At 36.0% G+C, this 27667-nt stretch overlaps 1 protein-coding gene across 4 annotated transcripts in view; it reads left to right on the top strand.

The window, feature by feature from the left end:
* The window catches only part of TLL1 (tolloid like 1), a 190985-nt gene that overhangs the window by 65690 nt on the left and 97628 nt on the right, over positions 1-27667 (top strand). For all 4 annotated transcript variants that reach the window (XM_073232629.1, XM_073232630.1, XM_073232627.1 and 1 more), the window contains exons 2-7: positions 6519-6629; positions 10215-10295; positions 11640-11792; positions 12467-12584; positions 18432-18610; positions 27051-27156. In XM_073232629.1, coding sequence (XP_073088730.1) covers positions 10235-10295; positions 11640-11792; positions 12467-12584; positions 18432-18610; positions 27051-27156 — 617 coding nt within the window. In that variant the 5' untranslated portion in view covers positions 6519-6629; positions 10215-10234. The remainder of the gene's footprint in view (positions 1-6518; positions 6630-10214; positions 10296-11639; positions 11793-12466; positions 12585-18431; positions 18611-27050; positions 27157-27667) is intronic.

Consider the following 27667-nt stretch of genomic DNA (forward strand, 5'->3'; position numbering starts at 1 on the left):
AAATTTCTTATGTTTGTATGAAGAGATGATCAACCAGTGAAGAAAACATAATACAGAAAACAGCAAATTTGTGTGAAATCTTACATCCAAGAAGACATCAAATTTACTCCAAAAGCTAGTGTCAATATTTAGAAAATCAACAAACTTAATTAAAAGAGAAATATTAGGGTTGACTCCTATACTGGCCACAAATGTAAACAATTACAGGCCTAAGGGAAGAAAAAATCATGTTTGCTCTATTGTTACAAGATGTATGATGTGGGAAATATAAATAAACCAAATCTTGGTAGTGGTTGATTACATATTCATTATTTAGGCAGGATAAGAATGGCACTTTTAAAAACTTACAAACTACAATAATTCATTTTCTTAAAGCTTTTGACAGAAAATATTAGGCCATACAAAAAGTTTCAATATTTATTTTTACATTTCTTGATCAAAGTACTTTTCTGTCAGTGTTTGCTCTTTAGAGACAAAGAGTACAGCATGAATATTTGTGGTATGGGTGATATTTTAAAAATGTCCTGAGAAATCCTATCCATGGGCGTTGTGGGCTATAAATGCATATTGATATGGTATTTCAATGGGCCTTTTGTTATGAGAAAATTTTGTTTTCTGGCTTAAAAAGAAAGCTATGTTTATTTGAAAATATAGCATTTAATCATATTCATAAACAAAATTCCATTAAGACAGAAAAAAAATCAGAAAAAGATGACCTACTGCTCATGTTCTGTGTTCATAATCTCTTAATCAATTTAGGTCCATCTTGAAACTCCTTAATATCATGAAAAGTGACTATTCTCAAATATCTCTGTGTTCTGGAGATGTAGTCCTTGCTCTAGAGTGGTGCATGTGTGTGTGCATATGTTTGTTTTACATTTCAGATTGAACATTTGATTTTGTGCCAGGATAATATTTTATTTCCCAATTCAGAAAATAATTGACAATAACTGTACCTAGCTCTGCAGCAGTGTTGGGCCCTAGGAAGGGCTTCCAAATGTAGACTCTGTTGGACATTTCTCTTGTAGTTTGTTTTTTCATAATCAGCAATCCAAATGGTATCTAGCTTCTATGTTACTTCACACCTCCTCCCCATCAAAAACCATCTTTGGGAGATAAAGATGTCTTGTTTAAGTGGCCAGGTAAAAGCCATGTTACCCACAGGTACCTTTCACTCCAGTTTATGAGGGGGGATAAGCAAACTCTTTTATCTAACTTCATCATATGAACACTTTTTTAGGTGTAGATTAGATGACTTTGTTCCATTCAGGTGATGGCATATTGTGGAAATGAATATGTAGATCTTGGAAAAATATCCTATTTTTAAATAAAGCATAACATCAGATGCTTTCTTATAAATAACCACTAAAATGATTGGACTACACATACTTTTTCCTCAATTATTAGAAATTTAAGAAAAAAATGTACTATGTGAAAAAATTCTTATGCTTATATTTTCTTGAAGTGTTCTGTGAGTCTCTATATGAAAGTAACCTAAGTGTCCATCAATAGATGAATGAATAAAGAAGAGTGGTACATATATACACAATGGAATATTATTTAACCATAGAAAGAAAAGAACTCCTGCCATTTGCAGCAACATGTATGGATCTAGTGGGTATTATGCTCAGTGAAATAAGCCAGGCAGAGAAAGACGAATACCATATGACTTCACTTATTTGCGGAGTATAAAAACAAAGCAGAACAGAAGGAACAAAACAGCATTATGCTCATAGATCCTGAGAAGTGACTAGTGGTTACCAAGGGGGAGGGGAGTGGGTGAAGGGACTGTCAAACCACTGTGATGTACATTTGATGTAAAAAAAAAATGTTTATCTTTGTTTATTTTTATATTGTTTCAGGAGCTTTGAAAAGTTTAGATCATTGTTTCCCAAATTTGAAACTTATATGAACTTTCATGTGTGTCATTCTGGGGGAAAAATGTATTCTGTACACATGAAAGGGCATCAGAAAATTACCTTCTCTCTGCAGACAATTAATATTGTCTCCAAAATGTATACATTTAAAACTTTGCAAAATCTTCCTTTTCCTTGGGAGTTTGCTTAGTGGTCATCAATCATGTAAAAGCAGGTGACTTCTGGGCTTTCTCTGTTCCCTTCTGGAGAGACACCCAACCTTTATCGCAGCCCTGGCAGCCACAGAAGCCATGTCAAGCCTTCACATGAAGTCATTCTCCTGTCCTAAATCCAGTATCAATAAAAGCAGAAAGCTTAAGTGTATGGAAAAAGTAATATGCATGTGCTGTGGCTCTTACTGAATCTTTGAGCTATCTCTTCAAATCCCATCAATCTCAAGAGAGCCAATCTGTTAGTTTCGCATTTCGTGAACATATCAGTGTGGTATTTAGAGAAAAGGGACACACTTCCCATAACTACACTTAACAGTATTCATTACTGGAAGAAAAAGATGGGAGCTGCTTTTTAATTGTTTTTTCATTAAGTATATAGCAGTAATACACTCCAGGTTGAAAGGATTCAAAATATGTAGTCTTTGGCATGGGCGAATAGCCAGTATTTTTGGTCTTAAGGCAAATTTGCATATGTAGTATACCTAGCCTCATTTTTGTTATGCAGCTCATAACCAAATTAATGGGGTTTTCTCATTTGCACTTTTTTGTGCCTCAAAATGTATATATTAAGGTCCTACTTTATGTTTGGCCTCCAGGCGTGGAGGTTTAAGGTGAGCATATGCTTCCTGTAGTCAGTGTTTCAGCATGAGCTGGGGGAATCAGTTGGTGGAAGCATCCTGGGCATACGAGGCCTGGCTGCATGCACAGAGGCTCAGTGGACAGAGCAGCTGGGCTGCCCAGTGGGGTGGCCAGCAGGGTTCCTGAGGGGCTCTCTGCAGGCAGTGCCTGGGGAGCTCTGCCATCTGGTCTACTGCAGCCTTTCCAGGAGCCACCCCTGACCCTCCATCACATATCTTAGCATCAATCCAAGGAACTAGATTAATTTTCTTAAGGGTATTTAATTTACAAGTGTTTACCCTGAGTGGACTGAGAGGCTTTACTTTTGGCAAAAGTAGTGGTTCTTTACTTTGTGTGACCCTGTTGAGTCCTAGTGTGAATCTCTGAACCTGTCCCCTGCAAACACGGTGACATGCCCATAACTTATGTGGTCCTGAACAGTGCTGTCAGGAAGCCAGACATAGGGCCCCTGGAAGCTGGCACAGGGCCCCAGCCTGAGTGCTGACAGGCTAAGGGTCATCGGGGAATGGGAGGTGGCAGGAAGGGCATCATGTAGTCAGGGCAGGGAGTCACTGGGTTGCTTATTCTCACCATGCATTCCTTATAAGATGTGTTTACTCTGCCTACTACAGTAAAAGCACCCTGCCTTTCTTGGTCTCCAGTTAAAAATATTTTTTTGGTAGTACATTGAATGCAAATAGTATTCAGGAGAAAAAAACCTCTGGTTTGCCATGTAGTTTAAAAATTGCTCTTCTTGACATTTTATTTTGGCCTATTGGTTAGTTCCAACCCCATCTTTGACCATAGGAATCCAAGCGGAATTCCAAACAGTTAGTAAATACTCTAACTGTACTTAGACACTGTGTAATGTTGTCATCTGTGGCCAGTTTCCATATTGCTCTCAGGTCTTATAAGCATCACTATATCAAATGGGGCTAATGAGTCATCATTCATACTTTTAAAACTGTTTCTAATTTTTGTTGTTTGATGCAAAATAAATGGAAATTACCATAAAGAAAAGCAAAAACCTCCAAAGTGGACTGGAGAATGACTCAGGGCCTAAAGAACAAATATATGTTAGATTATAGTGCAGATTCTAACCCATAATAATAGAAATTGTCACGGTCCATCTTACTATACCAATGCATCAGTAAACTATTTTAGCATGCAGAAATACGATACTTAGATTTAAGTAGGGGATGAATTAGGAAAACCTTCAAATGTGTGCAATATAAAGAAGGAAGTCCAGCATCTTAAACTATGTGGTAGGTAGAAAATTCTACTTTTTTTGTTGGAAATACCAAGATTTAAAGGTGCATGTGGCCCACAGCACACCAAGCCTGCAGGTAAATAAGTTGGCTGAGTCTCTCACTCTTGCCTGTTCTCAAAAAAATGTGTGGTTTTCTCCTGAAACAATTCATGGCATATGCAGAACCTCCAAGCTATTAGTTCAGAAAAAAATAACAATAAAGTAAAAAACAGTCTTATGAACTCAGAGCCCTTTGGTCTCCTCTCAGGACTCATCCTGCCTGGTGCCTTTTGTTTCCCCAGAATTACTGTTTTGCTTCTGTGAGGTGCCATATCCTTGAACTGCTGGTCTGTCTTCCATACAGGAATCCTATCGTGTTTTACAGTCACTATGATATAAAGCGCTAAAGCCCATCTCAGTTTTATTCCACTCACACCACTCTCATTACATGGATGTGGGGCTGACACGCTGTTTTGTCTGGCCGAGTGCCTCAGTTTTCAAGCCAATCAGTGGACTCAGAGAGCGGTGGAGGATTTTTCTTGCAGAGTAATAACGCTAATCGGGGCGATGGCCCTGATGATTACCTGCAGTAATGGGGCTTGTTAAAATGCAGGATCTGAGGCCTCTCTCCCGACTCAATAAATCAGCACCTTTTGCCCAGATCTGCTGCGGCTCCTATGCACATTAGTGTTACCCCAGCCAGGCTCAGCTTTCCCCCAACACTGAGAAGGGAAGAGCCAGGCAGAGGTCCCTGCAGGCCAGCACCCACAACTGTCTGTGTAGGAAATAACAGTGATGGAAGATTTAAATAGCTAGCAAACTCCCATTTACTTTAAAGTAGCATGCAATCTTGGAAAAAAAATGCAAAATGTATTTTTATGAGAATGAACAGCCTTTTATGTAATTGCAAACTCATGCACTTTGGCGGGCTGTCTGTTACTTGGGATGTCAAGTTGCAGGGCAGTGCAATACCAGCAGTTGGGGCTGCGTGTGTGCAGAGCTGGTGGGAGTCTGGGTTCAGTCTCTCTTAGCCAGACTACACCCTATCCTAAAGATTTTCCTGACTTTGTCCCTGTGCTAGTGAAGGATGGTAAAGCCTCTCACTTCTGCAGACTGCCGTCCATGACCGCAGGGCAGACGGGGGAGGCCGGTGAGAGACCTGTAATTTGGGTGAAGATTTTTCCATATGTTGAACTGATAACCTGCCTTGAACTAACTTCTGTTTCCTTCCTTTCTAGATTTATACACATATCTAACCCCTTCTTTACTACGTGTTAGTTTTGTATGAGGGAACTAAAGTGGATAAATAATTTTACATGATAAAACTTTGGTCAATGCCTAAAGCATTGCATAACTTTCAGGGTTGTTGAAGTTTAAATTTCACAAATTAACTACTGCCATTACCTAGTTTTTTATAGCCAAGATTCGTAAATATTAAGGCTTAGATCCAGTAAAAGACAGTGATCTGAAAAGCCCAGAATCTGTCACTTTCTAACTGTTTCATGAATTTTCCTTCTCTCCCTTTTGGTTTTACAGAAGAAGAATCTGAAGAATATTCTAAAAAAGGAAATTTGTAAACCTGTATCAAGAGACAAATACCCTAGTATTTCCCAGGCATCTGTCAGTGTTTTACTACCTCATGATTAATTTTTTCTCTCAAGTTTGCTGTGTTCCCTTAAGTTCTTATGTTTTGACATCTGCTAGTACAAAGGGGTTGATTAATCTAGTTTTGGACTCAAATGAAGGAGGCCATTTTTTTTGTTATGTTATGTACATTCTGACCTTGAAGAGAGAATCACATACTGGTTTTAAATAAATTCTCCTATTCTTTCCACAATGTTGTGTAGAAATTTGCTTTCTTAAGTAGCATAAAAGACTGAGTATAAAAAGTAGAGTGAGAGTGTTTCTAGGATTTAGGGTAACAATTCTGAAGCTGCTGCAGCTCTGGACAATGTCTTGTTTGTCATGAAAGGTCAGGGGCCCAGCACCCATAGCCTAGGTAAACGACTAAATTCAGCTTTTGGTGGTCGTTCATACGTGTATGGCAATGCAGAGGCATGCCATCTTTAGAGAAACCACACTGCAAGCAGGTAAGAATGTGGTGAATGAGTTGCTCTACCAGCACGATGCTCTCACGTCTCACTGGCCTCTGTTTTATAAGCTCATCCCGGTGCGGGATTACTTGTTTCCACTCCTCCTCCTGCCTGTCAGTGAGGACCTGCCTCTGCTCGCAGGCCTCCATTCTTACCACATTTTCACTTACTCACAAATTAGCCATGATTCCTGTTCCTTGGAATCTCTAATAAATCAGGGACCTTTCCATTCAAAGAAACGGCTTTTCCCCCAGGCCTTACACATCCGTGTAAACACTGTGGGTCAAACCCCTTACAGGCGGCCTGAGACTGTAACAGGGCCAAAAGATTCAGGAACCTTTACTTCCTGAAATATCTATACTCTACGGGTCACATTTCTGTATTTTTAGCAATATTTTTCTAGTTAGCTTTGTTTACAGTGATTTTGCTCTTACATATTTCACATTTTAATCGGATTTTTCTTTTTTAGCTGTGTTTTGGGGTGATATTGCCTTAGATGATGAAGACTTAAATATCTTTCAAATTGATAGGACAATTGACCTTACACAGAACCCCTTTGGAAACCTTGGACATACCACAGGTATGGTTGATTATTTGATTCAATTTGCATTCATTTTGGAGAAAATATACTCTTCATATGCTGTAAATACTCTTTGAATCATTTTTCTGTGTCCCACTGATGAACTCTTATTTCCTGGACACAAATGAGTCTACTTAGATTTTGTTCATAGCTTTCATTTTATTAATTAATTAATTTAACACACATGTTGCAGCGTTTATCATGTACTAGGCCTAGTTTAAGTGCTTTGCGGATATAAATTCTTGGAAATATAACAACTCCAGCTGACCAGTGTTGTGATTTACGAGTGAGAAGATTGAGGCTTGTAAGTCATATAGTTTGCCTGTTGTCACCGAGCCAGCAAGTAGCTGAGTCGGGAACAAGATTCAATTCTGAGAAAGGCCACAAACTTCATATTCTTAACATTATATCCAGATGCCTTCCATTTCAATATTGAGTTGCAAAATGTAAATTATTCTTAATTATAAGCAAATATTTAGAAAATTTCATATCTGTTTATCTACCTGTCTGTGATTTTTATAAAAACCCAGAAGACAATTTCAATTTTAGTGGTTTGAACATGTTTGAATTATACCTATATGAGACTTATAATATTTACAAGGTTATTTGGGATCTCATTTAAAAATGTTTTTAACTACCATTTAAAAAATCTTTACAATATCATGATATGATTTTTCTGTATTTTATTTTGGAGAAAAATTGCAATTAAAAGGTTAAAAATTATTTTTGTGCTTAAAGCTAAGAAATGTATTTGATATCATGCTTTTGATTTCATTGATCTCTTCACATCCAATACCATTTTTATTTTCTTCTGTTCTATGGAAAATAAAATATGTAATTCCTTTGTGATTTCTAACAGATGAATATGTTACAGGCTAAAAGACTTTTTATTGTGAGTTAATATCTCTGACCAATTTCTTTCTTTCACAACTTTTTATTACTGCAAATTTGAAATCTGTGGAAAAGGTGATAAGATAGAGTTAAGAAACACCAATGCAGAGGTATTCTTACCTCTTAGACCCAACAGTTGTTGACAGTGTTTATTGGTGTGCATGCAAAACCATATTTTGAAATTAATTCCAGACAGCATGGCATTTCAACATTAAGTAGGTTAGCACGTACTTTTTAAAGAAAAGGACATTATCCTATATCAGCAAAATACTGTTATATCTATGAAGTTTATATAAAATAATAAAGCCTAAGGAATTTATTTAAAATAATAACTCACATTACTTAGAAAGGTATGCTTTGGCCTTTGTTATAGGTAGTGACAGTTTTTTCTAAAGCATACACCAAATGTAGGAGGAAAACTGCTTTTCTGTGTAGTCACAGAAAAGACATCCCTACAGGATATGTTTACTGACAGACTTGCCCATTGCTGTTCACAATTAATACTGCCATGGGGACAGTGTATTCTCATGGCAACAGTAGGACAGCTCAACAAAATCCTAGATTTGCCCTGTTACATTTCAGTTTTTATAAAATTTTTTGTTAGTTTCAAATTTTATTCAGGTCATTTATTTAACCCATTGTCTCCCCATTGTACTGGGGGCATTCATTTTCTATGAGGAAAAGAAAATTAATACTATTTATTTTTATAATTTCATTTATAGTTAAGATCTGAAGTAGTTATAGTGGGAAGAAAAATATAATTTTAGATAAATAATAGCATAAAACAGATTATACTGCCAATCATAAATACATTTATTGTAAATATATATATAAAAGGTACACATGCTTGAAAGTAACCTTAACTGCTTAATTGAATTTCAAACAATGTAAAACCTTTATTTTATTTTTTTACTTACTGTCTTTTCCCTTTCTTGTTACTTTGTGCTGAATTTTCTTATTTCAAACTGTATAGTGTTTCTCACAAATATTTATTTATTTTGTATATTTTTATTTCATGTTTAGAATATGTGAGAAAATAACCACTTCTTTTATGAATTCCCTTTTTCTATTTTAATGAATTACCTACACAGAATTTTATTTCAATTGCTATAGGACATTTAAAGTTGATAAAACTGAAAACATTGCCTTTGATAATATTGAAACATTGTTTTTTCAATTCTATAATTACCCTTATTCTTATAATTACCTCAAATTAACTAAGACATTTCTTTTTTCTCATATTAGAATCCTTCTAAATCTATTTGTGTATGTTCTAGGCCTATCTAATATGAAGTACCATTGTTACGTAATAGTCATTTCAAATACATAGATGCCATCCTTTAAAAATGTTTCTTACAACTGCTTAGGAATGAATACATTTAGATATTACTTCATCTTTGTGATATGTTCAATGAAAAAATTTCAAAAATTTTTCTCAAGGGTGCACAGTAAAAATGTGAACATGTAACACAAATAGCTGAGCAGATTGCTAGTCATGGACAAGCACCCTATCTCATTTGCCTTATAAGGACTTAATTGATTTCTTCCTTTAAGAGGCTTATATGGTAATTTTTATTATTGTTTTTGTTTTTTATTAGCTTCAGTCTAAGTAATTAAGTTTTGGTATTAATTTGAAAGGGAAAAAAAGGTGTTTGGAAAAAAATAGTGTGGAGTCTGAGAACAGTTTGTTGTCTATGGATTTTTGGTTGTCTTAGCCCACAGTGTGAATTGATCTGGTGTCACGGGTGATTATATTGGTTGTTTGCTCAATGAGATCTCTTTGTTATTTGTCTATTAAAAAATTCAAGGAGAAGAGAAAATAAGAGATAGAATTGGGAGAGCATTTTATTAAAGCCCTGAAATCCAAGGACTTGGATTCTGTCGCGTGTCTGCTTTCTGACTTAAGATGGGAATCCACCTTTACTACTCTTTGTTGGCAATACTGTAAAAAAGCATATTTCCTTATCCTGACCCTCTACTCTATCTCTTGAGATTTAAAATCTTTACATCTTTGTTTATAAATTTTGCAAATTGTATAGTGAGACATTTCCCTGCTAAACATCCTTTTGGCTGCTCATCTTGTGACTTTTTTCTTAATATGTATTGTTGGCTTTTAGTTTTTTAAAATTAGTTATGGCTGCTAATTGTCAAATTTTCTTTGTATATTAAAAAATATGATATGCTTTTAAAAATACTTCAAAATTGATCAAAGCTTTGGAGAAAACCTTGCACTAGAAATTTGGTCTTCTAATGTTTTTGTTTGCATTTGCTGATTTGGTGTCTTAAGGTATTTACTTTGCATTGGTGAAATAGCTGGAATACAATTGTCAGGGCAGAACAACTTGCTGTCATCCTATGTAATGTCCAGTATAACATATCCCGCATATGCCATGCCACAGCGAAGAAAAAGATTCAGATGACCCATGGATGACTCAACTGCCACGATGTCCAAATAAAGTCATTTAGGTTGCTCTCTGGATCTGTCCGAAACTCTTTTTTTTAGTTACCAAAATTTGTTATTGTAGAATTTTTACCCTCTTCTAAGACTTATGGGAATTCATGATTCTAACACTCTAATACTGCATTAAAAAAAGATGTCTAAAGAGAAATTAATGTAGCCTATTACTATTGTTTGTTTATAAGAACTTAGAAGTACAGTAAATTTTAACTTAATTATTTTCTTTTTTTCTTAAGGTGGATTTGGAGACCATGGTATGTCAAAGAAACGAGGAGCTCTCTACCAACTTATAGAAAGGATAAGAAGAATTGGCTCTGGTATATCAATGTTTAAAGTTGCAGACGCTTGACTTGATGTACAGTAAATATTATACTAATAGCAGTTCAGTTTTCCATTATGATGCAAAATATGTAAGATATATAGTGACAAAGAGGCCTTTATTCATTTTAACTTTGTTAATTGATATTTGATGTAAGTTTTTAGAAATTAATGTGGGACAATTGAAATATTTAACTTATTTTTAGCTTCTCCTTATTAAAAAAGTAATACAATTTAATTTTATTGATATTTATTGCCAGTAAATTAGGTATTACATTAAGGTGTCTTGATTCAGCATGGAGCTACATCTATTTTAATCAAATAAAAAAATGTTTGTTTTGAAATAAAATACACAAAGTAAATTGACAGACTGATTTGTTAGATTAAAAATAGTAGGAAATGTTTTTGACCCTTCCAAAAATAGACATAGAGAAACGGCCTTCTCGTTACATAATTAATTATGATTTATAGTATTTAATTTATTAACTGCTATCTTTAGATTTTAGAGTTGTTTTATTAAAATGATATTAAAATGATACATGTTAGCAACATGGGAATTGAGAAGCATGCATTCAATGCTTGTTGTGTCTGTAGCATAAACAACAGTAATAAGATATTTATAACAACAGTGAGTGATGAATAAGAAAGAATGATAATGCAAATTTAGGAAAAACAAAAACAGTGAAAATACTATGAAAAGCACCAAAAAAATTCATGATTACAGACTTGAAAGTGCTCCAGATAGGCTTCGTTGTATGCTGACCTGTTCACATGTGTACTGATCTCTAAATCATGCTGTAAAACTTCGGAACCCAGAAGAAATCCCATCTTTCAGGAAGGCATGTCTGTCTTAACATCATTTCATTTATTATATGTTGTGATATTCATGATTTTAGCCCATGCTATAGAACATCAATCCTGATTTAAAGGATTAAGGATCTAGCAGGGGGAAGAAATTTTGACTGTCATGGGGAATTTTTAAACAAAGCCCATTTTATCTTCTGGTGGTGAATTGGTAGTGATGTTGTAAATTATAATGCATAAAACCATTTTTCTGTGGCCTACAAGTCTGCCTGTCTTCTTTCTATCCACCACAGGTTGTTGTATGGAAGTTCACTAAAATTTGCTCATAGAGCATCAGGAAACAGTATTTTGACATGAAATACTTAAATATTTTAATGTTCTTTTCAAGTATGTAATATAAATGAAGTTTTTCTTGAATCATTTTTGACTTTAGGCATATTGACACAAATATGTAAGACGGTTTAACTTTTGTCCTATAAGAGGAAGGATTCCTTGATCACGGACTTGTGTTTCACAGGATGTTTTAAATGTCGTTACAGGCTTGCGACAAAACAACACAGTTAAGGGCAAAGTACCTCTACAATTCTCAGGGCAAAGTGAGAAAAACCGAGTTCCTAGAGCTGCTACATCAAGAACTGAAAGAATATGGCCTGGAGGCGTCATCCCTTATGTTATTGGAGGCAACTTCACTGGTAAGAGATACCCAGAGTGTCTGTTTTGATAAGGACAGAAAAATTATTGTACAGACTAATATAAATTTGTATATTTTTAAAGAATATTAATATGTAAAACATATTATTAAATCAACCTTGAGAAATAACCTGTTCCCCTTTAGATCGAACAGTTCTGAATGCCTTTGAAATTGAAAAGCATCTTTAGTCTTGAGATCTAAGAGCCCAAAGTACTACTCTGGGTTTTAAACTGAGTTCCAAATGTGCCCATCAAATCTGGAAACTGGCTTCTCTTCCACCGAGGAAGAATGTGAGTCCCGTGTATGGAGCCCTGCATGGGTAGTGAGCTTGAACCTTCTGGCGACAGAGCTAGCATCCTTTTCTTTTTTTTTTTTTAAATTTTTTATTAAGGTATGATTGATATACACTCTATTGAAGGTTTCACATGAAAAAACAATGTGGTTACTACATTTACCCATATTATCAAGTCCCCACCCATACCCCAATGCAGTCACTGTCCATCAGTGCAGCAACTTAGCATCCTTTTCTAATGGAGGCGTGAGGTTAGCCCCATATTCACTGGCTGACGACAGTGGTGGCATCTGAACTGCCCAGCTCCTGTCCTCCAGAGGAGCTGGCAGCAGGCAGTCCCCCTGGGGCAGCATGCATTTTACTAATGTGCTGTCCTTCCTCAGGCAGCCAGCGAGCCATGTTCAAGCAGGCCATGAGGCACTGGGAAAAGCACACGTGCGTGACCTTCATCGAAAGGAGCGACGAGGAGAGTTACATCGTCTTCACGTACAGGCCTTGTGGGTAAGTAGGACCAGACATGACTTCAGCCAGTTTGAAGGGAACAAATGCATAGGTAGGACTCACTTCTTCATGTTTGCTTAGGATTTTGCTTATGAGGAAGTGCGAATTTTACACAAGTAAATGGCATATTTTAAATAAATGTGTTCTTTGATCACAGACCCTAAGTGTATCCCTGTCTCTTCAGTTAATTTTCCTTGTGTCCCACCTGTAACAGGGGTATGGGTCACATCCCACTCATCTGAGTAAGGGCTCTAATGTCCTTGCCTGGTGGATCTCTTGTACTCCCTCTAACATCTGTGCAGTGGGCTCTCTCACTATTCCCCTTGTCTGTGGATTCCATGCCTGTCCACGTCAGTGCTGGCCCATTCATGTCTTTGTCGTGCCACACGCAGTCTACTCCACACATGGTCTGTGCCACATGCAGTCTGCTGCACACATGGTCTGCTCCACACGTGGTCTACTCCAGTGGCTCTCATCTCCTCACCCAATCACCACCACTAGAATTATCTTCAAAACATACCAGTCAGAGCAAGATGCCACACTCCCTGATACTCTTCAGTGTTTCCTCCTATGGTGCTGTGTTCTAGATTCGCTGCCTATAGGACACCCAGCACACTGCCCTACCAGTAGATGATCAAGAGAGTACCCAACCTTTGCACATATGCTGAGGCACATTGTGTCTAATCCTACAGTAGGAGAATGTAAAAATTTGAAGGGGTAACGAAGAGCATGTCTTCAGTGATTTTGGAGATTGGACAGTGAAGTCATGCCTTCCTCAGAGATCCTTTTCTGTAGCTGCCCTATGGAAATCATACTCTTAAGATCTGTTGGTACATATGTGTGTGGCAGTTGGAGCAGTAGTGTTGCATTTTGGCACTCATTTTCCTGCTCATATCTACCTTGTATGATGTCCTAGTGACAGGAAGGGTGATACTCTACAGGAATGGGTCATTGGCCTGTTAATCATTCTAATCATTTTGTGGCTTCTCCATCTTATTTGGAATGACAATTATTAGCTATTATTGCATGAAACGGTTATTTTGTTATTATTATTATTATTTTGCTGTACTAATGCTGTATTTACATGTCATAAAAATTAATTTAGATTATTAAAGAGTCTGGCAATTGGTGTTGCATGAAATGCTGAGGGCCCCTAGAATAATATGTCAAGTCAAACCTTGCCACTCCTATGGAACTTGAGTTCTGCGTCCTTTTTCTCATAAGAGCTGTTGCACGTCATGTACTATGTTTAACTATATCAACAGTAAATCTCCATTGACTAGGAAGGTCTGTAAGGTGGCGCTGTTGATGGTATTGGTGACTTTTATCCCTCACCTTGGTTTAGCTCAACCACTAACTAGGCAGCTTTTAGTTCTTGCAGTTAAACAAAAGCTAAGATAATCTCCTCTGTATTTGTAGGGGGAGTCATTAGATATGGAACCACCTGTATCATTTAGAACCTTTTATTTCTCGCCTTGTTCTGCTATCATCAGCTTTTATTCAGTAAATATTTATTGAGTGCCTAATTCTGCATCAGGCCTTTGGTAGGTGGTAAAATAGTATTTTAAAAACCAAAAGTTTTGACATTTAGAGTTTTTGCCAGTTTTGTCAGAACTTTCTGTTCTAACATATACTTGTATTTATGCATGTTTGTATGTGTACATACGTTCATGCATGTTTCTAGGCGTATGAAATCTTTGATCTACCTTCAGCACAACATTTGCTTTAACCTCTCATCCTGTATTGACAAAAGGTTTGAATGGAACTATAAATATTTTCCAAGGAATACCTATTCTTGTCAGTGGTATTTATTTATTTTACAAGATGATTAATTATTATCAACAAAATGTAAGATCATTTTATTAACAGAAGTTGTTTGACTTCTTTGTAAGGCTGAGATATATGTAACTGAAGCCATCGCCTTTGTTACATTGCTGAATGTCCTCTATTTTACATTTTGTCTCTCACCCTACTAGATCATTTCTAGAACAATCTCACTTTTTTCCTATCTGCTAATTTTCAGTTTACTTTCAGAAAACAACCAACCGAACAAATAAACTTAGGGTGGTTGAGCTATTTTCTAGATTTCGTGTTTTAAATTGTATTTAACTTTGGTCGTTTGATTATTCAGATTTTGACATCCTATACTTTTTGAATCCTCATTTTGTGCCACCCTCTGCACTAACTTTTGGGACTACAAAAGCAAATATAAGATGTTTTCTTTCCATAAGAAGGTGATAGCTAGGCGGAAGAGGTGCGTGGGCCAGGATTCTTGTTTGCAGACAAGAGAGACTGATTAATGTAAGCAGAAAAAAACTTGTTGGAAGTCTATTAGATAATTTATGGCATCAGGCTAATGGAAAAGTGGGCAGCCAGGCTGATGGGAGCTGTTAGGAAGGCTGGCCATAAGCATCTCATTTCTGTTTTGGATGCCCCACCAGCCACGGGTGTGTTGTCTCTCTCCTGCACCCATGACATCTTTTCTTCCAGCAATAGGTATTTATTTACTTAATTTTTTAATGAACCCCTTCCAGTTTCAATGTGATATATGACATGTAACACTACATGACTTTAAGGTATACATCCTCATGCTCTGATATCTACATCTACTGTGAAATGATCACCACAGTAAGTCTAGTTAATATCCATCACCTCACATGGTTGCAAAATTTTAATTTTATTGAGATGAGAATTTTTAGATCTGCTATCTTTGAAACTTTCAAATAAACAAAATGGTATTATTAACTGTGGTCACCAGGCTGCATGTGACTCCCAACCCCAGGACTTACTCATCTTATAACTGGAAGTTTGTCCTTTTGACCACCTGCACCAATTTTGCCCACTTGCCACTCCCAGGTCTGGCAACCCCCAATCTGTATCTGTTGAGCTCTACTATGTGCCAGACTATATTTTAGGGAATAGAGATACAACAATGAACAAAAGTGAATCATCTGTCCCCAAAGAGCCTACATTCTAGGGTGGGGAGGCAGAGAAAAAACACAAAGATAAGTGAAATATAAAATATACTAGCAGGCCATTAGTTGTAGGACAAAGAGGAAAGCAGTGCAGATGGGATAGAAGAGCGTTTTCACAGGCTTGAAACAGGTGAGGCAGCTGTCTGGGAGGGCAAGAGTTCCTGTCAGAGGAACAGGAGTAGAAAGAGTCTCGAGCTAGAGAATTTGCATGCTCAGGGCACAGCAAGGGGACTGAGTGATCCCGGGGGCGTGAATGACAGGGTCTGTTGCAGGAGCTGAGGCTGTATGGTAAGTTGTGTGTGTGTGAAGATCACATAGGATCCGACAGGTTTGGAAGTACTTTAGTTTTCCACTGAGTAAACAAGAAAGCTTGTATGAGTCAGCGGAGGCAATGTGTCCATGGTAAAGGTGACACCTGCCCGTCTATCGCCTTTGCCTCCTTCAGAGCACCTGGCAGCGCTGCTTTCTCATTCTGTAGGGAATCTTTTACGTCCTTCACTGGACCTCATGTTCTCACACTGCCCCTTCTTGTGCTTTTTGGAGGGGTCTGTCCTTTCCCTTCATGGCCTTTACATCTTCCACCATACCACATAGTGATGCCATTTCAGTCACCATCAAATTTTTTACCTCTTCAACGGCACCTTGCAGCTGGTGTTCCTGTTCTGTCTCCTTGCCTATCAATGCCATTTCATTCTTCAACAGCAGTTCACAGCTCATGTTCTTGTGCTGCCATTTCTTATGTCTCTTTCAGGAGCATATTCTTCTCATCTGTAGACTTTTAAAAATACTGTGAGAAGCAGCCAACCCACAGTTCCGCCTGCCTCACGGACACTCTGTTTCTCAAAGGCCTTACTTACTATACCAAGGGCCACCCCTACTGCCTCAGGTGTCACCTCCACCTGCCTCCAGTTCTGCGGTGGGGCCCAGCCCTCTAGGAGGGAAGCTACCTCAGAGCACATACCCACTGGGGAACAATCGACAGTCTCCCCATTCATAGGGGCAGCCTGCTGAAGCACCCCTCCCATAAGGGCAGCCTGTTCTTTTCCTTGGTCAACAGTGAATCCTGTCGACGTCACCAATTGTCTTGCCAGTGGGTTTCAGTCCTGGGGAAGTTCACTATGGATTCAGTGAGACTTGTTCTTGGGGGGAAAGTGTTTATTACTCAGCTTTGTTCTCCCGGCGACATGTTGAGCACTAGAATTACGTCTGCCTTCAACAGTCTGCAGGTCTGTAATCCTCCTTCATCTCTGTCTCTGCCCAAAGCACTGGGCAGAGCTCTTTATATAGTGACCCAGTCAATAATAGCTTACTGCCTCTGGGTGTGGAAGCAGTAGCCCAGCAGCAGGCCAGTTACATCATCAAGTAGTTCAGGTTCAGGTGAGGGTCCTGGCCATAGGAACCTTCACTTTATCCACAAATACTATTTAAAAAAAACAACAACTTGGAGGCAAAAATGGAATTCCCTGATTTTTTCCTATCAGTTACCTCTCTTTTCTATGACTTATTTGTTAAGCCTAAGTAACTTACAATAGATTCGTAAATGAAAAGTCAAATTAATTCATCTTAACTGGCATGGTTTAGGTTAGAATGCATTTTAAGCTTACAAAAATAATTGGGATGACAAATATTTGTATTTGTGAGCAATCAAAAGGACTATTAATGTACTCTGAAAATTGAAATTAGTGGAAATCCTTTTAGTTATTTGGGCAATTAATTTTTGGTCATTTCCTCTTAATTTAACAAGTGAGGAAAGGTGTTGGCATCTGGTGCATCATGATTCCTCACTATTCAAGACCAATTATTTACAATCCTCTTGCTGTCTGGAGGTGTGGTCCTGTAGAGAAGCTATTTTACTGTAAGTCCTAATTATTGATACTGTAGGTATAATTTTATTTATATTTGTAACTAATTATCACATTATTATACTGTTTAAAACATCATAAAATGAGTATGCCCATGTGCCCACCTTGCACATGCGTATGCACTCTCATACACAAACATGCACTTGTGCACACATGCATGCAAAATGAGTCAATGGAACTTCTGTACTTTAGGTAGAAAAACATCACTGGATATATAGAAATAACAATAGATTGAGGAAAATTTACAGAAAGATGTGGATGTTTCACATTCCACTAGTGCAAGAGATACTTTCAGAAGGTGAAATAGCAGCACACACTTCAGTTTTAGCCAGACCACTTGACATATTCATAATATAATTCTATCAGGAGATTTTTTTTCTTCCCTCATTAGCCATTTGCCTTAGATAATTCACCTTCTGAAACTAATTTTTCTCAACTGACTTCTTCTTTTAAAGGTTTTCTTTAAAAAAAATTCTCCCGTGAGTAGGAAGAGTAATTCCTTCTCTGATTAATCAGCATCCTCTATAAATAAATTTAATTGTGTTTTTCTTAATAAGAAAAAAATACTTTGTTTTTATATTTAATACTGAAATAATGGATTATTGCCAAATAGCCATATTGACAAAGTAGTTACCTAAATAATTTAGATATTATGAGAATAAAAAGTATATTAGAAATATTAGTTAGTTGATAAGTCTTGAGTTTATATGTATAATAGCAAATTGATCAGCATAAGTATTTTATTTTCTGGTATCTTCTGGACATGTCTAAAAATGATTTAAGGTCTATCTTCTAATACATAAGTTAGTATTACAAAATCACTTCTAGTAATTATTTGGAGACTTTGTGGTATATAAATTTACCAGGACACTGGAAGTTATCCATGTTTATTAACAAAAGGCTATTCTTCCTCCAAATATGTTAGACTTTATAATTCATAACAATTCTTTACAAAAGTTTCCCCATACTGTAATTTATCCACACCATCTCCTTTTTCTACTTCATTCTAGATGCTGTTCCTATGTAGGTCGGCGGGGAAATGGACCTCAGGCAATCTCTATTGGCAAGAATTGTGATAAATTTGGAATTGTTGTTCATGAATTAGGTCACGTGATAGGCTTTTGGCATGAACACACACGACCAGACCGAGATAACCACGTGACCATCATAAGGGAAAACATCCAACCAGGTGAGAGGCTTCAGATGTGCTGGGTCTAAGGTTGACTGTATAACTTTTACTCATATTTATACTATTTATTATTTAACTTCTTAAAAAGTGTGAACTGATTTTATTTTTTGATATGGTAGAATGAGTATTTTCCTTGTTTAAAAAAATTATCCACAATAGTGTTCTCGTTTTTGCTTTTCCTTCAGACCAAATGATCTCACATGCTTTTTTAGGCTTGCTTTTCTTCTTAAGATTTAGCTGTTTTATTTCTAAGCTTCTGTACTGTCCAAGTTGGATGTAGGCTGTTGAATCATAAGTTAATATTATTAAATGGTTCTCTTTTAAAAGCACTTTCTATACTTAGCTCTATAATTTATGAGGTAGGAATTTAGAAAGGGTCCAGAGTTTGCCATGAAACGTCCTGCTACCACAGGAATCTATATTATACCAGCAACAATTTCCGGAGAAAACTCCAGGGAAATGAGTCATTTCCAAGATAGTCTAAATAGTTTATTTGAAATGTCCTCTTAAACTTGACTGCCCTAAAGACAAATTCTTAAGAGTATTTTCTGTATTTGGATTATAATATTTAATTAAAATTTAATATTCTCTGGAAGTTGATGTATGATGATAGCCTCATTTTAAGGATCTCATTTGTTTTAACTTTCACAAATTCATAAAGATCAGTTCATTTCAATTGCCAAAAGAAAATTCCATTGTTTGCAACTGTCCTGTAAGGTAGCATGTGTTCCAAGCATAAGCAAAGCAAAAATGTGTCTTTATTTCCTTATTCATGGCCAGTTTTAATTTACAAACATTGAATTCCTTAGAATTTCCTGTAATTAACAGCATTAATCTATTTATTTGCTCATCACCGATTTCCATGTTTGTGATTTATAGAGGTATTATTGGATTTGGAATTGCCGTCCTGAACAATACAAAGCAGGGTGTGGGGCATGTGCATGCATACAAATGATTGTACATGGGTGAGAAAAGTCGCTATACTCTTGTGTTGAGAATAGCACGGAGTCCCAGGAAGGTGTGACAAAATGTGCCCTCTTGAGTCAAGGGGGATGTCATCAAGAACCTGAAATTTAGAAATTTTAAGTTCACAGAAGAGTGATAGAACTTCTAAGTTGGAAGACATAATGCCAAAGATACAATTAGAGAAAACTGAATCATTTTTATTTGCCCATTTTGGCTACATGGTAAATTACAAGTAGGATATTAGGGAGATTAGATCATAGGGGAACTTCTCTATGATGCTAGGGGACTTAGAATAGTATCCTTTAGCTATTGGAGAATAATTGAAGGATTGAAAGTAGAGCAGGTTCAGATTAAAAAAATAAAACAATTCTTCCATGGGATCATTGACTGATAATGGGGAAGTGTGGGTGGGAAAGATGAGGCACAAGTCATGGAAATCTATTCGAACTTTAAATAAGTAGTTTATGAGACAAATAAGTCCTCAGTTAAGGTAACTCAGCATGGCAGCACAGAATCCTGAACTAGCCTTCCACAGACACACCAATCTCTAGCTATATATGGAATACTTTCCTCTGAAAAAGTCCCAACAGCTAGATGAACAGTGTCTCTACAACAAAGAATTGCATTGAGATGGCATACCACACTGTCTTTTGATGAACCTTCATCAGTTCAATCTTTTCCTTAGGGGTCATTGATGACACGGCTGCCAGCTCCTATGCCATTACTGTGGACCACTCAAACACCTGTTTGGGTGGATCAATGGCCCCTCAATAAAGAAAAACTGGTAGCCTTACACACATTAGTTCAAGAACAGCTTCAACTAGATAGATTGGAATTTTCCACAAGCCCGTGGAATTCCCCTGTATTTGTTATAAAAAAGAAGTCAGGAAACTGGAGACTCTTAGATGACTTAAGACAAATTAATGCAGTCCTTAAACCTATGGGACCTTTACCACAAGGTCTCCCTTTTCTGGCTATGATTCCAAAGGACTGGAACATGGCTATCATTGATCTTAAAGATTGTTTTTTTACAATTCTTTTAGCCATAACAGACAGGGAAAAGTGTGCTTTCACTGTCCCTTCCTTAAACATGCAAGCCCCTTTCAGAAAGATTTCAATGGAAAGTACTTCCTCAAGGAATGTTAAAGAGCTCTACAATTTGTCAAAATTATGTGCATAGGGGACTCAATACACAATAATAAATCAACACCAAGCTTAACTCTCAACAGTCTCCAATCTTCTGGAGCATGACGTTCCCACATGGTGGACAATGGGGAACAAGTTCTTACTTACATAGTGAACAATGCAAGAGCAGTCATATCACAGAAACTGTTTTGGTCTTGATCATGCATCATGAATTATAAATAATCAAGTCAGATATGATTATTCATTCTATTTCTATACTTGATTTATATGTCAATCCCACAAGAATATATAGCAAATGTTAACAAACTAAAGAGAGAAATTGATGCCAATACAATCACATTGGGGGTCTTTAACACCCCACTTATACCAATGCACAGATCATTCAAACAGAAAATCAATAAGGAAACATTGGCCATAAATGACACATTAGACTAGATAGACTTAACAGATATATAGCATTTCATCCAAAAGTTGTTGAATGCACATTCTTTTCAAATGCATATAGAACACTCACCAGGACAGATCACATGTTAGTCCACAAAATAAGTCTTAATAAATTCAAGAATATTGAAATCATATTAAGAATCTTTCCTGAACACAACTGTGAAACTAGAAATCAATTACAAGAATAGAACTGGAAAAAACATAAATGTGGAGACTAAACAACATGCTACTGAATAACCAATGACTTATAGAAGGAATCAAAGGACAAATAAAAAACACTTAGAGACAAATGAAAGCTGAAACACAACATACCAAAATCTATGGAATACAGCAAAAAGCAGTTTGTAAGAAGGAACTTCATAGCCATATCTAGAAACAAGAAACATCTCAAATAAACGATATAACTTCACATCTAAAGTAACTAGAAAAAACAAAACAAAACTCAAGGTTAATAAATGGAAGGAAACAAAGATCAGAGTAGAAATAAATGAAATAGAGGCTGAATAGTCAATAGAAAAATAAATGAAACAAAGAGCTGGTTCTTTGAAAAGATTAGCAAAAATTGACAAACTTTAAGCTAGACTTAAAAAGAAAAAAAGCAAGAAGGTGAAAATAAAATCAAATGAAAGAGAAGTTACAGTTGATACTACAGAAATCCAAAGGATCATAAGAAACTACTAGGAACACTTATATGCTAACAAATCAGAGAGTCTAGAGAAAATGGATAAATTTCCGGAAACATACAATTTTCCAAGGCTAAATCATGAAGAAATAGAAATCTGAATAAACTAAGTACTAGTAAAGAGATTGTTTATTTGGGAGATTTTTGATTACTGATTCAAATAGTCCAGAAACAGATGGCTTCCCTGTTGAATTCTACTAAATACTCAAAGATTTAACACATCCTTCTCTAATTCTTCCAAAAAATTGAAGAGGAGGGAATGTTTCAAAATTCATTTATAAGGCCAGCATTAACCTGAGAGCCAAACCATCAAGGACACCACACAAAAAGATAAACTTACAAGTCAATATTACTGATGAACACAGATACAAAAACACTCAACACAATATTAACGAATGGAATTCAAGAGTACATTAAAAAGATTATATACCATGATCAAATGGGATTCATTCTGGGGATGCAAGGATGGTTCAACATCCACAAATCAATCCTTGTGGTGCACTACAATCAAATAAAATATAAAAATCATATTGTCATCTCAAGTAGATGCAGAAAAGCACTTGACAAAATTCAAAGTCCATTTAAGATAAGATCTCTCAAAAAGTGGATATAAGGGGAATGTACATCAACATAATAAAGGCCATATATGACAAACCCACAGCTAATGCCATTCCCAATGGTGAAAAGGTGAAATGAAAGCTTTTCTTGTAAGATTAGGAACAAATCAAGTATTTGTCACTTTTTTTCAACATAGTATTGGAAGTCCTAGTCACAGCAATTAGGCATAAAGAAAAAGAAAAGAATACAAATCAAAAAGTAAATTGTCACTATTTGCAGATGACATGCTACCATATGTAGAAAACCATGAGGACTGCACCAAAAAAGTTTTAGAGCTAATTAATTAATTCAATAAAATTTCAGGATGCAAAATTAATGTACAAAAATATGTTGCCTTTCTATACACTAATAACAAATTACAGAAAGAGAAATTGAGAAAAATAATCCCATTTACAATTGCATTATAAAGAATACCTAGGAATAAATTTAACTAAGAAGATGAAAGACCTGAACTGTGAAAACTGTAAGACATTGATAAAAGAAATTGAAAGAAGACACAAATAAATGGGAAAATGTTCTGTGTTTGTGGATTGGAAAAATTAATATTATAATGTCTGTATCATCCAAAGCAATCTACATTGTCAATGCAATCTTATCAAAATTCTAATGACATTTTTCACAGAGCCAAAAGAAATAATTGTAAAATTTATATGGAACCACAAAAGACCACAAATAGCTAAAGAAATTTGTGAAAGAGCAAAGCCAGAGATACAATGTTTTCTGATTTCAAACAATAGTAAAAAAGTATCATCATCAAAACACTACTGAATTGGCATAAAAACAGGCATATAGATCAGTGGACTAGAATAGAGAGAGCCCAGAAAGAAACCTACACATATATGGCCAATTAATTTATGATTAAAGAGGCAAGAATATACAATGGGTAGAAAACAGTCTCTTCAATAAATGGCGCTAGGAAAGTTGGATAGCTACATGCAAGAAAATGAAACTAAATCATTATCTTGCATCATTAATGAAAAAGGAACTCAAACTGGATTAAAGACCTAATTGTAAGATCTAAAAACCATAAAACTCCTAGAAGAAAACACAGGTGGTGAGCTCCTGGTCACTGGTCCTAACAATTGGTTATTTTGGATCTTATTCCAAAGGCAAGGGCAATAAAAACAAAAATGAACAAATAGGATGACATCAACCTGAGAAGCTGGGTAGTGAAGGAAACATCAACAAAATGAAAAAGCAACTTACTGAATGGTAGAAGATATTTGCAAATGATTTATCTGATAGGGGGTTAATATCCAAAAGACATAAAGAATCATACAACTCAATAAAATAAAACAATCCAATTAAAAATTGGGCAAAGGAACCAAATAGAAATACAGGTGGGGAACAGGCACATGAAAAGATGCTCCACATTGCTAATCATCCAGGAAATGTAAATCAAAACCACAAGATATCACCTTACTCCTGTCAGAAGCTTTATCAACAGGACAAGAAATGACCTGTTTTGGGGAGGATGTTGAGGAAAGAGAGCTCTCATACATTATTGGTGGGAATGTTAAGCTGGTGCAGTCACTATGGAAAATAGTATGAAGTTCCTCCAAAAATTAAAAATAGAACTACCAAATGATCAAGCAAACACAAGTTCAAAAAGATACATGCACTTTCATGTTTATTGCAGCATTATTTGCAGTAGCTAAGATACGGAAGCAGCCTCAGTGTCCATCAATAGGTCAATGGATAGAGAAGATGTGATACATATGCACAATGGAATATTATTCAGACATTTAAAAAAAAGACATTTTGCCTTTTGCAACAACATGAATGGACCTAGAGGGCATTATGCTAAGTGAAATAAATCAGAGCAAGGCAAATACAGAGAAAGTATGATTTTTACTTAGGAGTGCAATCTAGAAATAAATAAAACAAAACAAAACAAACACAGATTCACAGAGACAGAGAACAGAGTGGTGGTTGCCAGAGGAGAGGAGGCTTGGGGGCACTTCTAGTTGGTGAAGGGGATCAAGAGGTACAAATTTCCACTTATAAAAAGAATGCCTTTAAATATATTGTACAGCAAGGGGAATATAATCAGCATTATTATATTAACTCTGTATGGTGACAGACAGTAACTGGACTTACTGTGGTGTCCAGTTACCAAGGTACACAAATGTTTAATCACTATGCTACACACCTGAAATGACTATACTGCTGTATGTCAATTGTGCATCACTGAAAAGAATGGTGAAATAATCTGCAGTGTTGAGTGTCAGAGAAAAATAAATAAAATATATACTGCCAATACAGAAGACTAATGCTTGAGAATATGTTCATCTTTTACTTTATATTATTAGGAATGAAAGAAAGAGGGGGTAATATTTCTGAAAATTATCTCAATTACCAGTTCATTGAGAACAAGTTGGCTATGACCACAGCTGTTTCCTTTATTATGTGGAGAAAACGTTTTAAAGGAAGTAATTTTCAAGCATGATTCTTGCTCTGGTTCAACATAAATAAGTGTGCAAAACAAGCAGAAAGTGTATAAATATTACATAAATGTACAATACTTGACATTGTACTAAACAAATTATGGCTATTCATACTTCGGTGACTCAACACTCAGGCCAATAGAAGAAATAATTTATTGAGTGAGATATCCTGAATATTTGGAACTCCTGTAGCAGAGCAATTCTAGAATGAAAGAGTTTGTGCTGGAGATTAATTTTCAACAGAGTTATGACTTACCCTAGCCTGGAAGCTCAAGACCAAGTGTTATTCAAGGGCAATGCCTAAGAAGTGCAGACTTTAGCCTTATATTTGTATGCAAAATTAGTGTGATGGGAGCCAGATTGGTATGAGGATTGGATTATTTTAATCCACTTTAGAATAAACCTTCAAAAGGGAGGCTTCTCATTTGTTTATTGTTTCGTTGAGTTTCTCTGGGCCTCTGCATTTCTTCTCTCCCTCTTCTGTGTGTTTCATTTTCTTTATTTGGATCATGTATGGCCATGTTCTGTTTAACCAGCACAAAACACTGTATTATACACATGCTAAGTGCTCAGTTATAAGCATCAAAATGTATGACTGAAGTTGCTTCATGTTCCAGTTTCAGGAATTTTTATGAAACATTGTGTTTTAATTACAGAATATGTTCCCATATCATGCCTGAGGTTGAGCTCTGCAGCAGGTTTTAGATTAATATTTATAAAGTCAACTCCATAGCTTATGAAAACCTTGTCTTAGAATTGGACATGTTAAAATATACTTATTCTTCTGTATGAAGAATGGAGTGTAATGGTTGCTTCTGTAAGATGTTGTAAAGAATGCAGGGTATTTCCTGAGAATGGTTATAGTACAGATAGGCACACCAGAAATTTGTGGAGCATTTATTTCACATGGGCAGACCAACTCATAAAAACTACTTATTGTGTAAATTCAGTGAAAGATAGACTAAAACACTTTAGAGAGGGATTTGGGTTCCATAGCCTCAGGCTGGTTCTGTGTCCTTTATGCTCAAGTCTACACCAGATTTCCTTATGACATGTAGGAGAGATTATACTCAGCAGCATCATTTGATTTCTTTATTGCCTTTTGGAAAACTTTTTATTAATGTGACATTTTTATCTTTAGTAGTAATATGGCAGTTGTAGTAAAACCCTACTTAGATGAGTGTTGTGATAGTTCCATTTTGAGCTCCAACCTTGAATTTGGAATTCTAATAACTCACCTTTGATTTTAGGTCTTTCAAAAGTTTTTAAGTTATATAAAATGAGATACGCAAACAGCCAATTTAGGCTGCTTCAATTGTGAAAACTGAATCACTGAGACCTAAACTCTATGTGAGAAAATTCTCCACTTCTGGAGCCATTGATATAGATCTAAATATTTAATGCTTTGTTATTTTCAAATTTCAAGAAATAATATTACAATGCAGATGTTAACAGCCACTTAAGAAACTTCCTAAAATGATTTCTGGAAGTTAAAATAACAATTGTGAAAAGTAAATAAATAAATAAATAAATAAATAAATAGAAATAAGGTCCTGAAGCATATTCTTGATCAAAAATGTCCTCTAGGTAGAGGTTGGGGTAGGATTCATCAAAGAGAATCTTGCCTCAGTTCTGAATGAAATTTGCTGTTATTGTTTTACCTTTGGTGACACACATGGCTGAAGCCTGCAGAGTTGGGTGTACATGCACATATTTTTATATTTTTCTCAATGTTTCATAGAAAGAATCTCAGAGGAAGATAATTTTTGTGGGTCTTGGCAGATGTAGTTGTAAGAGGAAGGTGGAAAACTTACTAGGTGAAATTGTAACTATCTTTCTTGCAGTACTGAGATTTTACATTAAGATTTTAGAGAAACAAATATGATGAATCCACATTTTTGCCAAAATGAACTTACTGATGAAACTCAGAAGTACTCTTAAATGTGAATTAAGCAAACACAGTGGCACTAGATGCATGGCTTTGCATATACCTGGGTGTTGTTGGGATGCAAATGGTGCTGGGATGCAAGTGCAGTCAGTGTGAAGGTCAGTGAAGAGCAGGTGCTGGTCTTGGAGTGGCTCTTCTCTTCTCTTCCCGGTGCATTAAAAGCTTCTCAAGTGTCTGTGTCGCTCTTAGGTCAAGAGTACAACTTTCTGAAGATGGAACCCGGGGAAGTGAACTCCCTTGGAGAGGGCTATGACTTTGACAGCATCATGCACTACGCCAGGAACACCTTCTCAAGGTTGGAGTCTCAGGTTATACCTCTTGACTTTTAATTCCTTTGCTCTGTAAGGCTCTCCACAAAGCTATGTGATTAGAACTATGGTCACTGTCAAATCCTGCTGCCCTTAAGTACAGATATACTTGACTGGCATTTAGTGCCAGCACCAGGCATTTGAGACTTTAAGAGAAGATTTTCACATTTCCTATCAGATATGTAAGTTCCAAGAATTGAATGGTATGAATTATTTGAACTATATTATATTCCTAAATCATGAAAAGAAGTTCAGTTAAAATGATTATCAAACCAATTAGCTTGTTAAATTGACAAAATAATATTTAATGAAAATTGGGCATTCACTAGTCAAATAGGGCTTCAGTTGTTAGGTTGGAGTGTTATATTCTATGTGTGACTTGTGTTTCAACTCTGTGTTTTCTATTTCTCAAACACTAGTCATACTCAAAAATAGCTTTATTAATTTAATTCTCAAAAGACATGTTAGGAAGATATTTAATTTCATATAATTTAAAAT

Source organism: Manis javanica, chromosome 3 (genome assembly GCF_040802235.1).
Source record: "Manis javanica isolate MJ-LG chromosome 3, MJ_LKY, whole genome shotgun sequence".
NCBI classification, from domain to species: domain Eukaryota; kingdom Metazoa; phylum Chordata; class Mammalia; order Pholidota; family Manidae; genus Manis; species Manis javanica.